Genomic DNA, 16,115 nt, shown 5'->3' with positions numbered 1-16,115 from the left:
ACTTTCTTAAAAATGTTTTAAATACTCGTATACCACACTAAACATTTTCGTCTACCTATGGTTTAGATTTCTATGAAATAATGTTCTAAGAAAACGATATAAAGTGCTGTGTAACAGGTCAGATTTAGTTTTTTTTTTCTTAGCTTTTTTTAAATTTTATTTTTTAGTTGTAGTTGGACATAATACCATGATTTTATTTATTTATTTTTATGTAAGGATCGAACCCAGGGCCTTGCACGTGCTAGGTGAGCACTCTACCGCTAAGCCACAACCCCGTCCCCAATTTATGTATTTTTTTTGTGTATGATACTGGGGATTCAACCCAGAAACTCTAATTGAACTACATCCCAAGCTCTTTTTGTTTTAATTTTGAAACAGGATCTCATGTTGAACTTATGATTGTCTTGCCTCCCAGTTGCTAGGATTATTAAGTGTGTACCACTGTACCTGGCAATAGGTCAGCTTTTTAAAGATAAGAATAATATATAAATGCTATAAAAGATGGAAAGATTAGCCTTAAATAGATATTATACTTCCCTAACTATTTACCAATATAAGTTTAACAGTGCCCATAAAGTACACACTCATAATCCTGTCTATAAATAAAGTCTTCTTTTCTGTCCTCTGTTTTAGTGTCAAACATACAATGAACTAAAATTAATAACGAAGGAAGATCTACAATGAATGAAACTGGGGTGGAGCGGATTAACTTCCATGGGGAAATTCATTAAAGATTTGTATGGTTAGCATACTCCTACACATAAACAAACACGAAATTTCAAGCCAGACAACAGGAACACCAGTGGCAGAATGAGGGAGATGGAAAGAAAGAATACAGAAAAAAACTCTCAAATGACAAAAGATACAGTAAGATCAAGATGAACCACTACCATCCCAGAAGCCTGGGCTATACATCAGAGCAGAATACATACATATCTATATGTAACTTTATAATTCCTACAGATAATGTTTACAGAGTTCCTACTTTTGACTTACCCTCCAAAGATAGTCTAATCCTATCAACTCCAAATCATCCATCATATAGGCTCTCCTTTTTGCTACTAGTTTTCCTTCTCGACAATTCACAGCTTTGAAGAATCGCTCAAAACATTTCATTCCATTTTCAGTTAATAGGGAAGGATCAAGCTGAAGCACATTACTTTCAAAGAAGTCCTTATTAATATCAGGATCTAAGTCTGGTTCATCCCCCATCAATTTGGAATACCACTTAAAACAGGCTTCACGATCACAAAGGTAAACTGCATTCTCAGCTAAGCATTTCCATATTTGTTTTGCCTGAGGAGCACATAGCCACAGTTGGCCATCCTTCAATAAAAATCTTGGAAAAACATAAAAAATTGGCAATTAGATTTACATAATTTTTATCCTGAAAGGCAATCTATCCGTATATGTATGAAATAATACATTTATCACAATTATTTTTTTTTAACTACAGATAAAAAGATGTCAGTTCTTTCACAGGAACCTATTTCTCAACTTTTATCTAGTACTAAAAAAAAAAAAAAATACTAGATAGGAATTCATTCAACACGCCTGTACAAGGCACCCAGTATAAGCCCTATGGAACTTCACTAAATGATTATAAATAAAACATTCATTCCTTGAATTCAAATAGGTCAGTCTGTGAAACCAGCCATTTTCGAAGTATATTCAATCAATAATTTGAGTTTAAAATAATGAAGATTTGGCATTGTTTAAATGGCATCACTGGGAAATGAGATATTCATAGCTCATTAATATTTATGGGTCAAAATTACTTCCATTTTAATACTTTCTGATGACCTAGTAGCCATCATTTTTTACTTGATCACACTGAACCCAATAACATGTATGACTTAAACAATGGTCAATAATCAATAGGATGCCTATCAATCATTTGGTGGTGCTCTCTAGGGTCTTTTAGTTTTCTGACTATTGGATTGGTCATTAAGAACAGACAGTAACCAAGGTGAATTCTGCTATAAATAGTCCTTTTTGGTAAAGCTTTCTAATTTCCTTTGGCATCCATTAACCCACCCTGTTCTGCCATGTGTATGAGACAGGGAACACCTCACTTTATTCTGAGTAATGTAACATAATAATTTTTAGCTAACACCATAATGGCAGCCACATGCCCAATGAGAGTAAGTGCATTTACTTAAATGTTAGGAGGTTCCTTTTCCTTTTCAAATCATTTTTGGATCTCAAATTAAGGCTTTTGATATTTTCACAGAACACACTTCTACCTAACCCTGACAACCTCTACTTTATAGATCAAAAAAATGGAGGTCCAATGTGGAAAAAACACAATTGCTTTCAAAGTTTATTTAATTTTGTTTTCTAAAGACAACAGCAGAAACCTTTTTTCAAGTGAAAATAACTTTTAGAAATCTGATACAAAAGCAGAGCTGCTCCAATTCTTAGGAGAGGTAAAGAAAGGAATGAGAAATGGGGTTGAAACTTCTCTCTGCTTATTTTAAAAAATTTTCACGGAATCTACTCAGAAGTCCTAAAACTCCAAGTCTGAAAAATTACTCATCTAATAGGAAGAACACAGACCTGTGGAGAAGTGTAATTCTATCCCATACTGTCTATGTGATTTCAAAAAAGCTACTCTAAGTCATTTGAATCTTGTTTTCTTCCGGATATCACCTACCCTCACACTATGCTATGAGTTGTAAGGTGTTTAACACAGGCCAAATACACAGCAGCCATTAATTTGGTTCCTTTGCTTTAAATCTGTTGTTACAAGTCACACAGGTAAGAACTAATAAGTAGGGGTCACAATATGTCCCCCTGATCTTGATCTTTAATTAGAGAAAACAGGGCTTGCAACTGCTTTTCTGTTCTAATAAGCCAAAGGGATACAAGATACACCAATCATTAATGACAACTCACTACTGCAGTGATTCTAAACCTGGGAAGCAGACACCTCTATGTGAGTGGTCAAAAAACAAATTTAAAAACTCCCCGTAAAACTACTTCACATTAAACAAATGCCAAATTTAAAATCTGGTTGAGTTTTTCTTAAGTCAAAATCATTCTAATTACTTAAAAATAAAGAAACAAAGTTCAATAAATAGAAGTCCCTAATTAACAAACCCCAGGAAGATACTCTCTTTAGAACTTTTAACAAAATAATAAATGTGATAGATTTTCTAAAGTACATAATTTGGGCATTTTTAGCACACTTATTATAAGAAAAAAATTCTGCTATATAATGTGTTTTATTTAATCCTTTAAGATACATCAAAAATTTTAACCATAAAGATATTTTTGATTTTTTTCAAATTTTCAAATGTATAATCATTAAAAGCTCAATCACCAAGAAAATACAGTTTTGGGCATTTCACTTAGTGGAATAAACCTTATTTTCCTCATCCTAATTAGAAATCATGTTTCTAATGTGACCCCAAATTGCCCTTGCCAGGCATTGTCAAGATAAACAAGGCACTAAAGGACTAAAACCACTTTTCTTAGGCGCTGGCCCAGCAACCTTTTGTCTCAACTTTCTTGGTGTCTATAATATCACGGAGATAGGTGTGGTTCTCTGTCCAGTTGTGTGAAAATATGGAAATCTATGCTTTAAAAATAATTCTCACAATGAATATGAGAAGTCTACTCTAAAAAGCTTAAAATGTGTTTTCTTTAAATACTGCAAGAAAGTCACAACTCAGCCATTAATTTTAGAGTATTCAGTAACAAAAATAAGGAGATGTTGTATGTCTTTTAGGCAATGATTTTCACAATTAAAAAAAAAAAGTGGTAAGGGGAAAAGACCACCCAATGAAGATGTAGCTGTACAGCATATTCCCTCTACATTCCTTTTCTATGTCTTAGAAAACAATGGAATTATATAAAACAAACCTAAGGAAGTTAAGCCGTTCTTGGACTTCTTGAACATGACTATATCTACTTCCCAGCCTCACAGTTTGTGGGTCATAGTCTTCATGGTCTGCAAATTAAGAAAAATCATGCATTATACACATGGATACTCATATCAATTATTTCTATCAAAGAAATTTTCAATTAAAAAAACTCATTAATCTTTTAACATTAGAAAGCAACTTGAAATCTACTTATAAGTGGTAGTTTTGAGTATTAAACATCTCCTTTTTTTGTCCCCATGAAAGAGAAACTTTCCATTCCTTTTACATGATCAAGAGAGATAAGGATCTGTTAATACCAGGAATTCTTCAGCATAACCCTTAAACTATACAATGAAGCAATTTATTGGAGGCTAACACTCATCTGAGGGGTACGTAAAAACAGGCAACCAAGACAAAATATATTTTTTATTCAATTTAGTACCCATTATACTGAAATCTGTCTTTGCAGAAAAAAAAAGAAAAACTTCAGTATAATAAACAAATCATATTACTAATTTATAATTGGAAGGACAGGGTAACACAAAATGCTACACTACATGACCAACGTATCATACCACCAATACCATGTCATGGATGTCGCTTCCCTTTAACATTAAATACAGATATGGCTATACTAGATTCTGGACTTCAGAGTATGCGTGCAGTACTGCCAAAGAATTCCAAATGCATGGTGCCCTTTGGAAATAGTATAGGTAATCAATGTCTTCAAAGAGAGTGAAGTTTCTTCTCGAAACTAAACAGCTGGATGTGCTGTAATAACAGGACATTTACAATGTTGTGGAAATATTGTTTTTGACGCTTTGGTGATGAAGAAGCTCCATGTATTATGACTGCTTTCTACCTGCGAAAATATTATTAGCTGCCAACAGTCCTAAATACGTGTTATCTAATTCCAGAAAAGTCAATTTCATTAGGGCTCAGAACTTAAAGCACTATGTCAAGAAAATGGATAGAAAATCAAATCCTATTCTGTCACATAAAAATTTTCTTTTTACAGCACTAGACTGAGAAGTACTCTGACAAATGCTGGATTTCAAAAATCCACCAATTTAAATACCTTCCCCCACCACCTAATATTCGGAATTCATGAACAGTTGTATTTTTGGCAGGTACTGTTTTTAAGGGTAAACTTTTTAATAATTTCAAGCAAGTTTTAGAAATATAAGAATTTCCTTATAATCTGTAACCGTATTCACCTATTATTTATATTTTGCTCCATTTGCTTCATTAGGTGCCATGTATACTCAACATGTGTACTAAACTATTTGACAGTGAACTGGAGACCTGTCCTTTTACTCCAAAATACCTCAGCTCTTCCAAATAACAAGGAACTGAACCTATCATCTAGGTTTCTCAACTGCACACTATTGATATTTTAGGCTGGACACTTTGTTGTATGGGACTGTCCTATGCACAATAAAATGTTTAGTAGCATTTCTGGCCTCCACCCACAAAGATAGATTTGCTTCTACCCAAAGTTAAGAACTATCAAAAAGAGGTCACCCCACGAAAGTAACACTAAGGCACATCCTGTCACTTGTGGCAACACTTAACCAAGCTACCTTTCGCTACATGGTCAAAATGGTTTCTACTAGGTTTCTCCACTGCAAAGTCATCATTTTTACTAATTTGCTTTAGCAACCAACCTCTGCTCTTCTAAATTTAATTACCAACCATAGACAAAGGATAGAATTCAAGAGTCAATGAAAGCTAAACAATAATCAAGAAGTAAGAAGGTCCCACTGTGCTAATTAAGAAGGATGAAGACGCCTTCTCACTACAGAGAAGCTTCCAGACAACGTAAACAAAAACACAATCTGGTTGATTTTGTTGTAAACATTCTGATGCAAATACCTTGATTCATTAATAGTCAAATAAGGAGGATGATCCATTTTTGACATGTTGCCAGAGGTGGCGGATAACCCACTGAAAACGGGAGGAGTAATGACATGAGATCAAATTAAGTCAGGTGTCTTTGAAAATCGGTGGGAAACAGTGGTGAATCATGGCTGAGACAATATAAATTGTCTCTTGTCCTCATAAATAGCAAGTTGTCTAGGACCCATTTCAGAACTCATGAAAGAGAACTTTAATTAGTTAACATTTATTGAAATGTGACTCAAATACCATAAAAATCCACCAATTTAAAGCATACGATTCAATTTTTTGAGCTGTATATTCACCATCACTATCTGCCCATTTTTACCTACCTCCCAACCCTTTGTCTATTTGAAACATTTCATACAAAAGTAATCAATGCAACACCTAGTGTTTTCTCATTGGCTTTTGTCCACTTGACATGTTTTCAAAGTTCATACATGTTGTATCATATATTCTTTTTAAATGCTGAATAGTATATATACATTGTATTTATTCATTCATCAAACATTAGACACTTTGGGGGTTTCCACTTTTTGGCTATTATGAATAATATTGCTACGAACATTCACGTACACACATTTGCATGAATTTGTTACCATCTCACTTGAGTATATAACTGGAAACAGATCATAAGCTTTAACATTTTGAGCAACTGCCAACATGTTTAACAAGGTGGCTGCACAACTTTGCGACTCCACAAGCTATGTATGAAGCCTTCAATTTCTCTGCATCCTCACCAACACTTGCTGCTATCTTGTCATTCTAGTAGGGGCAAAACAGCTTATATTAGTATGGTTTTGATTTGCATGTCCTGAATAACTGATGATACTAAACTACTTCTCTATTCAGATCCTTTGCCCACTTTTTAATAATTAGGTTGTCCTTTAATTGTCACGTAGTAAAAGTTCTGTATATAATCAAGATACAAGTCCCTCACTAGACATGATTGGTAAATACTGTCTCCTATTTTTCCTCACATGTCTCTTCATTTTCTTGATGCTGCTTTCACTTGTAGCAGGTAATTTTGAGAAACTCATGTAGTTCAGTTTACCACCCTTCCTTTTTGCTTTTTTCGGCTGAATCACTTTGCTTTCCCTAACCCAAGGTCATATAAATGCATAATAACTATTTCTTCTAATAGCACTATACCTTTAGCTGTTATTTTTGGGTCTAGGATTAATTTTGAATTAATTTTTAACATATGGTATGAGGCAAAAAGACCCAACTACAGTCTTTTAGATGTGAATATCCAATTGTTCCAAAAACCTTTGTAAAAAAAAAGGGGGGGGGGGGGAGGCTGTTCATTTTCCACTGTTAGGTTTAGCACCCTTGTAAAACTTAATCATAAATGTGAGGGTTTATTTCTGGAATGTCAATTATACTTCACTGACAGATACGTTTATCTTAGTGCCAGCACCACAATGTCTTATTGTTGCTTTGCAGTACGTTTTGAAACCAGGTGGTTAGAGTCTGCTAACTTCGGTTTTGAAATTTGTTTTATTTGAGCCCTCTGTGTTTAGAATCAGCTTTGTCAATTTCTGCAAGAAAATAAAGCAGGCTGCAATTTTTATAGGGATCATACTAAATCTGCAGATCATCTTGGGGACTATTGTCATCCTTTATTCCATTTCACGCTGCTATGACAGAATACTTGAGACTGGGTGATTTAGAGAGAACAGGGAGTTAATTACAGTTCTGGAGGCTGGGATGTGAAGTATCCACAGCTGGTGAGGACCTTCTTGCTGGGTCATCTTATGGTGATAGGTAGGAGGGCCAAAAAAGAGCACGAGGGACCAAACAAGAGGGTTTTTTTGTTGATTTTTTTTTTTTTTTTTTTTGTACCAGGTATTGAACTCTACCACTGAGCCACATCCCCAGCCCTACTTTGTATTTTTGATTTAGAGACAGGGTCACTGAGTTGCTTAGTGCTTAGCAGTTGCTAAGGCTGGCTTCTGGCAATTCTCCTGCCTCAACTTCCCAAGCCGCTGGGATTACAGGTGTGTGACAAACTAGCTCTCAAACAAGCACATTCTCGCAACATCCAACTTGCTTTCTTGATGAGGACATCGGTTTACATGATCTAATCACCTTTTCTTGGGTCCCAGCTCCCCACACTGTTGGATTTTCCAATACATGGACTTTGGGTGACACATTCAAACCACAGCATTACCTCAACAATATTAAAGTTCTCCACGCCATGAATACAGGATGGCTTTGAAAAAAAGAGACCTAAATAATCACAAAGTTTTGTAACTTCCTGTCCTCTCGTTTATTTCTCATTATTTTTTGATGCTACTGTAATTAAAACTGTTTCATTATTTCATTTTCAGGTTTTTCACTCCTAATGTTTATTAATTTTGTTTCCTGTAATGCAGTTGAACACATTTACTCATATCCTATGGTATTATAAACATATATAGTCTTTTACTTTATCCATTTCAATCTAGAAGCTTTTTACATTTTGGTGGCAGGGGTACCTAGTTAGCCTGCGTAAAATGTCAAATAGAGTGTTCAACAGAAGCAGCTAGAATATAGAAACTCTTCTCACTCCCAATTCTAGGGGGAAAGTAACCAGTCTTTCAGCATGAAGTAGTACACTACTGTGTGTTGAGTTGCTTTGTGTTCCTGGTTTATTGATCATTTTTATAATAAGAGGGTCACAGGATTTTATTAAATGTGTTTTCTGCATCTACTGAGATGATTACATAATACTGGTAGTTTCTACTATCATTGGGTGGAGCGTTCTATAGATAACCATTACAATGAGTTAATTCACAGTGTTCCTCTTCCTTTTTTCCTGAAGATTTTGAGTCATTGCTGTCACTTGCTTTTCACTTAACTACTTCCTTTAGGATTTCTTGCAAGTCTGACAATAATGAATTCTCTCTTTGGCCTTCACTTTTACTGAATGCAAGAGTCCTGATGGTTGTGTCCATCCCTCAACACTGGCACTTCGAACCTGCTGTCCAATTGCCTTCTGGCCTCTGATGTTTCAGACAAGAAGTCAGCTGTTAATTGTTACTAGGGTTTCCTGTGAGGAGGAAAATATTTTATCTATCATATCCAAGATTGGGCCTCTCTGTATTTTTCTTACTTGGAATTCTATTTTCTTGGACTTATAGGGTAGGGTCTTTCACCAAATTTGGGAGGTTTTCAATGGTTACATCTTTTTTTTGTTCCCTTTTCTCTTACCTATCTTCTGATATTCCCATTAGATGTATGCTGATGTGCTTGTGTCTCATACCTTCCTGAGATTCTGTTGATCCTTTTTCTTCTGTTTTTTATTTTATATAATCCCAATTGATTTGAGTTCACTGATTCATTCTTTTGCCAGCTCAAATCTGTTTAATGCTTATGGTTATATTTTTAAAGCGAAGAATTCACATGTTGCCTTTTTCCCTTTATTATTTAAAATAATTTCTTTGATATTCTGACATTGTCATTATTACTTTTTTTTTGTACTGGAGCTTGAACCCAGGAGTGCTTAACCACTAAGCCACATCTATAGCCTCCCCCACCCCATGCCTCTTTAACATTTTATGTAGAGACAAGGTCTCGCTAAGTTGCTGAGGCTGGCTTTGAACTTACCATCCTCCTGCCTCAGCCTCCAGAATAGCTGGGATTACAGGCTTGCACCTCACTACTACTTTAATTGTTTAGACATGGTTTCCTTCAGTTTTCTGGGCATCTTTGTACTTTTTAGTCTTTTACAAAGTCTACCATCTGGGCCCCTTCCAAGGCAGTTTCTGCTGGGCCACATCTTTCTGTGTTTAGAAGCCTCATTTTTCATTGAGATGAAGATGTTTTAGAAATATATTGCAGCAACTTGGATACTGTTTACTGGGTTATCGGAAGTCATGGTGCTCAGCCACTGACAGCTCCGCTCACAGGTTTTCCCCTTGTTTTTATCTTTTACCGTGGCTATGTAGGGGTCGCTCCTGGGTCAGTATAACCCTTTATTGGTCAAACTTGAACTTGAGACCCCTTCACTAGATTATTATCCATAACCACTGGGTATATGTGAGACTCAGAGGCTATTATTACAGTTATTACTTTTTTTTGGTCCTAGTAACTTGGATGCTCCCTTTTCAATTGTTCCAGAAAAGAGGGAGTTATTCCAGACTGCTGGGAATACATGCAATTTTGAAGCTTGGCTTCCTAGGAGTTCTTCCTGAGTCAGGCTATCTTATTGTTCATCCAGTGTTCTGTTCGGTCAGGAGTTGCATATGAGTTTTCTGTGCCCTTTAGGCCTTTACCATTTGCTAATGAATCCTGGTACAGCTTGGGGGGACTATTTTTAATCTGCCCCACGTTCTGCTCTGATTGCTTTTGGGTGAATGAAGCCTAGGGTACACAGCATTTCTGTCCCTCTGAGTGAACTGTGATCTCAATATCTAGCCTTTCTCTTTATCTAGATCTAAACTTTTGGTTGCTCTCCTAAGTTTTGCTTGTACAAGAGAACAACAATCACAATTAACTGTTCTTCAAGAAATCTCAACTTTTTTCATTAGACATGGCATGCTCTGGACTAAACAGTCAACCCTTCAAATCTAACTGCTGAGCTTTTCATCTTCACAGCTTCTCTCTTCGTCTGGGCAGAACACCTGTGCCACTATACGTAGGATAGCAACCAGCTTTTCCCAGAATGATATCCCTGATTTATGAGCAGGTGCTGGTGTGGGGTAAAGGGGAATCCATTGATTTTCTCAGATTGTCCCTTCTCACATGAAACTTTCACCCAAGGAGTAAGTAGGGATGGACCCAAGTTTTCTAAGCCTATAATCCCTGGAATAAGGTTTCACATTGTTAGTGGACACTGCACAGGGTAAAAGAACTTCATTCCTGAACAGATCTGTCAGGAATGGAGCTTCTGCCACACGGAGCTGAACAGGGTAAGAAACATCAGTAGCCTGCAGCTTCCCCAGGTAAAACTGGAGCCCTACAGGAGCAGGTGTGGGGAAAAATGAGCAAGTGTGGTTCACATACTAGACTTGCTTTTTTCCTCTCCTTAAATAGATTTTCTTGAGTACATATTTCTCCATTTGCTATAACCCCCTGATGACTATTTCTAGACACTTTAAGTGATTTTTCTGTGTTCCCCCAATTAATTGGCAGTTTTGTTAAGAAGGTCTGCCAGGCAGCTTATTCCAACATTCTAAAATTTAAACCCCTCATCCCTTGGTTTACATGCATTATGTTTTGCATTTATTAGTTCATATTTTCCTTTATGCCAACACATTCACATTTTATCAAATGGATTTAATTATTTTCATTATTTTGACTCAAGTTTTAGTCAGCAAAAGCCAACCACTCTGTCCTTTTGACTTGTGTCTTGAGTACTTTCTTGCTTTCTGGAATAAGATCTTGAAAGATCACCTTATATTATCTCTGCTCCAGACCTTGAAATAGCTATTTCTCCAGAGAGATGTCTACTGTTCACAAAATGGCTAATAATGGTTCATTTTTTAAAATCACAAGAAGCCACACAGACCTAGTACTTCATGGCTGATGGGTAGGAATGTTTCAGCCCAGTATCGGCATCCTGACAGAGCAATAGTAGTTAATGCCACTTAGGAAGAATCCCACTGCCCACCTTTTTCTTTTTTGGTACCAGGGATTAAACCCAGGGGCACTTAACCACTAAGCATCCTCAGCCCTTTCTGACACAGGGTCTCACTAAGTTGCTTAGAGCCTCAATAAGTTGTTGACGCTCGCCTTAAACTTGCGATTCTCCTGCCTCAACTTTCTAAGTCACTGTAATTGCAGGTGTGTACCACCATGTCCTGCCCCTTTCCTCCTCCTTTTAGGTAGAAAAATGTTGCTATAAACTGTCAGAGTTGGATATATAAGAGGCTGGGAATGGGTAATAGAAGTGGCAGTCCTTAGAAAACAGAAGGCAAAAATGTGATCTACAGCAAAGGTAAGTCATTAAATTCTATCTAGATATGAGGTAGAATTAGGTGACCGCGCCTAGGAAATGTTCTTTCCCCAAATGTGAAGATGTTAGTGGAGATGAAATATGGGCAGAATACTTAATACTAGTGAAATGGTTATCTAAAATTAAGAATATCAGTGACTGTGCAAGTCTGATGTTATCCGGCTGAATAATGTGTCTATCTCATACCTAATGAAATTCATACCACTCTTATATTATGCAGAGGACAAAAAAAAACCCATAATTTACCACAGAACTGCAAATTCAGAAATCTTGGTAGACAAGGTTACCACAGAAATGACTTAATGGTGTGAAAATTTGAATAGGATTTCACTAGTGTTAAAAATTATTCCCCCATACTAACATGCTAATCATTATTCATTAGAAGAACAGTATTATAAATTAGAGGAAGAAATGGTGTCAAGGTGAGTTAGGAGAAACAGAAGGTATGAGATGGTCCATGAATTTAGATAAAAAGGTTAATAATAAAAAATTAAAAATTTACAAAAAAAAAAAATCGAGTGCTTACTGTGGGCCATACATTGCTTTAACATAAATAAGTTACTAAGGTTGTAGAGCAATACATTTAGGTCAATGTTTCAAACTTAGACAATCTGATCATGCAGATTCACATCTCTTGCTTTGTGGAGATACAAACAGCAAAAGGAGGGGAAATTAAAGAATGTAAAAATTCTTATGGCCCTGAAATTGAGATGAGGCAGTAACTTATTTTTTTTTAAATATTTATTTTTAAATTTTAGATGGTACAATATCTTTATTTTACATTTATGTGGTGCTGAGGATCGAACCCAGTGCCTCGTGCATGCTAGGCAAACACTCTACCACTGAGCCACAACCCCAGCCCCGAGGCAGTAACTTATGAAAATTTGATAATGAGTCTGAAGTGCACATGCACTTCCTGAGTACCCAATAGTAGATTCCTCCACTCTGGACAATAAAAGTACAAATAAAGTAAATAATAGCACTAAAACATTCATTTATATGGCCCCAACTACGAGGGACAGGCTGCATTGGCAACTGTGAAGGCTTTGTACCACAAAGAAATGAGGTCGTAATCAAAAGTCTGAGTTATGTTAATGTGAGCACAAAAGTATGGGTATTTGCGTAGTGTGTATACTGCACTCAACCTAGTTTCTCTCACGATTTTGGCTGTCTTTGGTATAGAACGTGTATCACACGTTTGCACGCCTATACTGCCTTCACTGTTCTAGCCTGCTGCTTATAAGGAACACAGGACAGAAATGATAAAAGGTCACTGTCTGATGCCCATCACCTGCCTAACTCTTAGACTGCTTGTCCAGTTCTACCATCTGGAAATGATCCAAAGAGAGAAAAAAGGAAGAACAGAGGCAACAAAGTCAGTAGGGCCATCTGAAGAATTGCTTAATTCTTCCTTTGTGTTTATCTGAATTGTAAGGGTTAAGCAAAAGTCTGGTGATTTATAAGTACTATGGAATTTTATTCAACAATGTTGAGTCTACTCTGCTTCTCAAATAATGAGTATTGCAAATGTAATTATTTTTCACATACACTATTGGCTTCTCCAGGTCCTAGTATAACATGTTAAATGAGTGCTATGTTTAGTAAATATTATGTTCAAGTCTGTCTTTAACAACGATGATATAGAGTTATCTATGGCTCTGGGAACAAACTATAAGGTGATGGTGGGGGGCAGATATGTATTAACTCATCTATACTCTAGCACACAAACAATCCTGACACAACTATTAAAAAGAAAAAAGAAAAAAAAAAAAGCATTGACACAGTTCCATATATGGCAAGCACTTAAAAATGGTCTGTTGAAACCATAGGAAACTTCATTCCAACATGTTTAAACAATTTCACATTTTTAAAGCAAATGTAAACATCCAGGTACTTGTAGCTTCCTGTTTCTCCCCATGAAGTCTGAATTCATAAAGTCTGAAGCACTTATAAAACAGACTTAGGATTATTAAAAAACTAATATGTGCAAAACCAGACTTAGAAAAAACAAGTTTTCTTGAAAAGCTAAAGGTGGTGGCAGTAAAGATTCAAAGGTTGAAAATGAAGTCAAGTACATACCTACAAAGATAACAGCCAAGTGTAGTACAGAGAAGCAGTGTGCGCCAGATAGGGACAGATAAAGAAATCAACAAGAGGAGAAAGCAGGCCCTGAGTCGACAGGCTCAAAATGTTAGACTGGAGTTTAGGATGTGTAAGATTTGACACTGAAAGTAATCAAAAGTCCATAAAGGAACACGATTCAAAAGCCAACTACCATGTATCATTTAAAATAGATCAGTCATTTCTAATGTAATTAATATAAGAAAGAAATCACTGTTATTTCCCATAATTTATCTTATAGTACATACCTCTAGCATATAGTCTCATGCTTTCCATGTAAGTTGCAAGATTTTCAGCTACCAAAGTAACTAGGGCATGATTGTGCTGGAGTTGATTGATTAAATCATGGCGATAAAATACATGGGGACTTCGCTGAGTTTGACTGAAACGAGAAGAACTTCACAATATAATTAGGCAATTAAACTCTGTTGTGTTCAAGAGTTTACACATCTAAATTTTTAGCTAGTAATTAAAAACCTTTAAAAATTATACTTTTGACGATTTACTTCCTTTAATAGAAATATTAAGCAATTTAAAAGAAAGCAATGCCTCAAAAAATAAAAATTATTCTAATTTAACTAAAAAACATGCATCAGTATTCTCTACCTTCACCCCACAGGGAGTCTAGTTCAATGACTGATTTCTAGTACCATACTACAATAGTACTAAAGTATATGCGTCTGGTTTCATGATTATTTCAGAATTATAAAAACAGAAACATTCCTTCCAAGACTATCATTGTAACTGCTAGTGACGAATTTAACCAAAGAAATATTTTCATAAAAATTTTGTTTATTACTCACTCAAGGTACATACTAGGATACTCGGTTTGTGGCCAAGACATTTTCTGGTGACACTCGTTGGCAAACTTGGCCATAGGCAACCAGTCAACTTTCATAGCCATTATTATTCATCTAGTGAAGATAACTACCGGTCCTTTGAAGAGTTGGGAACTACTGTCTATGTACATGTACAACTATATATGTGGTGGGCCAAACATTTGAAGAACGTTCTTCAAATAAAATATTACTATTAGTAAGATAAGTGTCTGAATTCTTCCCACTAATTTATACCTCTAGCTTTTCTAATTTCCTATTATTTTTTTCCAGATTGAAGGGGGAAAAAAATGAGACAAAGTTCACCTGCTAACATATATATGACCTTTTCTATTTAGGCATAATCATAGTAATTCAGAGTTGTAATAGATCTTGCCAATCATTTAACTCCCCCCCCCCCATCCCCCAGCAGTATTGGGGATTAAACCCAGGGGCAATTTACCCCTCAAGCAACTGAGCAACATCCCTAAGTCCTTTTTATTTTGAGATGGTCTAGCTAAGTTGCCAAGGCTGGCTTCAAACATGTGATCTTCTTTCCTTAGCCTTCTGAATGGCTGTGATTATAGGTGTGCACCATCTTTTTTTTTTGGAGGCGGGGGGGGGGGGGGGGGGGTGTACCAGGGATTTAACCCAGAGCACTTTTACCACTGAGCCACTTTCTCAACACTTTTTATTTTTGAGATAGTGTCTCAGTAAATTGTTTAGGGTCTTGCTAAATTGCTAAGTATGGCCTCAAACTTGCAGTCCCTCCTACCCGAGTCTCCCCAGTTGCTGGGATTACAATTGTGCACCAGCATGCCCCACTCCATTATTTCATGTTGTACAAAAAAGAAAAAAAAACAGATCCTTTAGAGAATGTTCATAAGCTTAAATGACTGGTTTGACACAAGGTTCACATTCCATTGTGAATATTCCTTACACTAAGCTCTTTCTGTCCATATTATTTTTCTTTTAATATTATCAGTTCCAATTCTATTATCAGAAAATTTAAAGACAAATCATTACAGTAAGCTACTAAAAGGAAACTTCACTAAAATAAAAATTTTAGATCATATTTTGTTATCTTCCATTATTTAAATGTCCATGAAGTCTAATGTTTGAAATTGACTTTAAAAATTTACTAAAAAAGAAAAAGGTTTTACATTGAAAACTATTCGGTAGTAGTATGGTGATTCAAACAATGAATGCAAGATAAGATAAGATCAAATGAAGAATGAGATCAACAGACACAATACATGCCATAAAACTGTCTGGCCTACTTGCTGGAAATAAAATACCTCTGAATAGAGAACCACAAGGCAATATTATCAGCTTGATTCTGACATTTATCCATTAATTGTGCCTTACACTTTCTCATCAATAAAAAAAGAAGGCAGATATGACAAACTAAGCCTCCTCTTAGTTTAGGTCGCCACACTAAAATTTTAAAATCTGTTTTTTACCATTTGT

At 35.9% G+C, this 16,115-nt stretch overlaps 1 protein-coding gene across 3 annotated transcripts in view; it reads right to left on the bottom strand.

The window, feature by feature from the left end:
• Usp9x (ubiquitin specific peptidase 9 X-linked) overlaps positions 1-16,115 on the bottom strand; it is a 109,630-nt gene that overhangs the window by 47,199 nt on the left and 46,316 nt on the right. For 2 of the 3 annotated variants that reach the window (XM_071606465.1, XM_071606466.1), the window contains exons 14-16: positions 14,079-14,227; positions 3,868-3,955; positions 997-1,339 (exon numbers count right to left, since the gene is read on the bottom strand). In XM_071606465.1, the coding sequence (XP_071462566.1) occupies positions 997-1,339; positions 3,868-3,955; positions 14,079-14,227 (580 nt within the window). The remainder of the gene's footprint in view (positions 1-996; positions 1,340-3,867; positions 3,956-14,078; positions 14,228-16,115) is intronic. The other variant, XM_027927263.3, reaches the window with a different exon arrangement.

Source organism: Marmota flaviventris, chromosome X, assembly GCF_047511675.1.
Source record: "Marmota flaviventris isolate mMarFla1 chromosome X, mMarFla1.hap1, whole genome shotgun sequence".
NCBI lineage: Eukaryota > Metazoa > Chordata > Mammalia > Rodentia > Sciuridae > Marmota > Marmota flaviventris.
The sequence above is the reverse complement of the archived record's forward strand: the minus strand, read 5'-3'. Positions and strand labels throughout refer to the sequence as shown.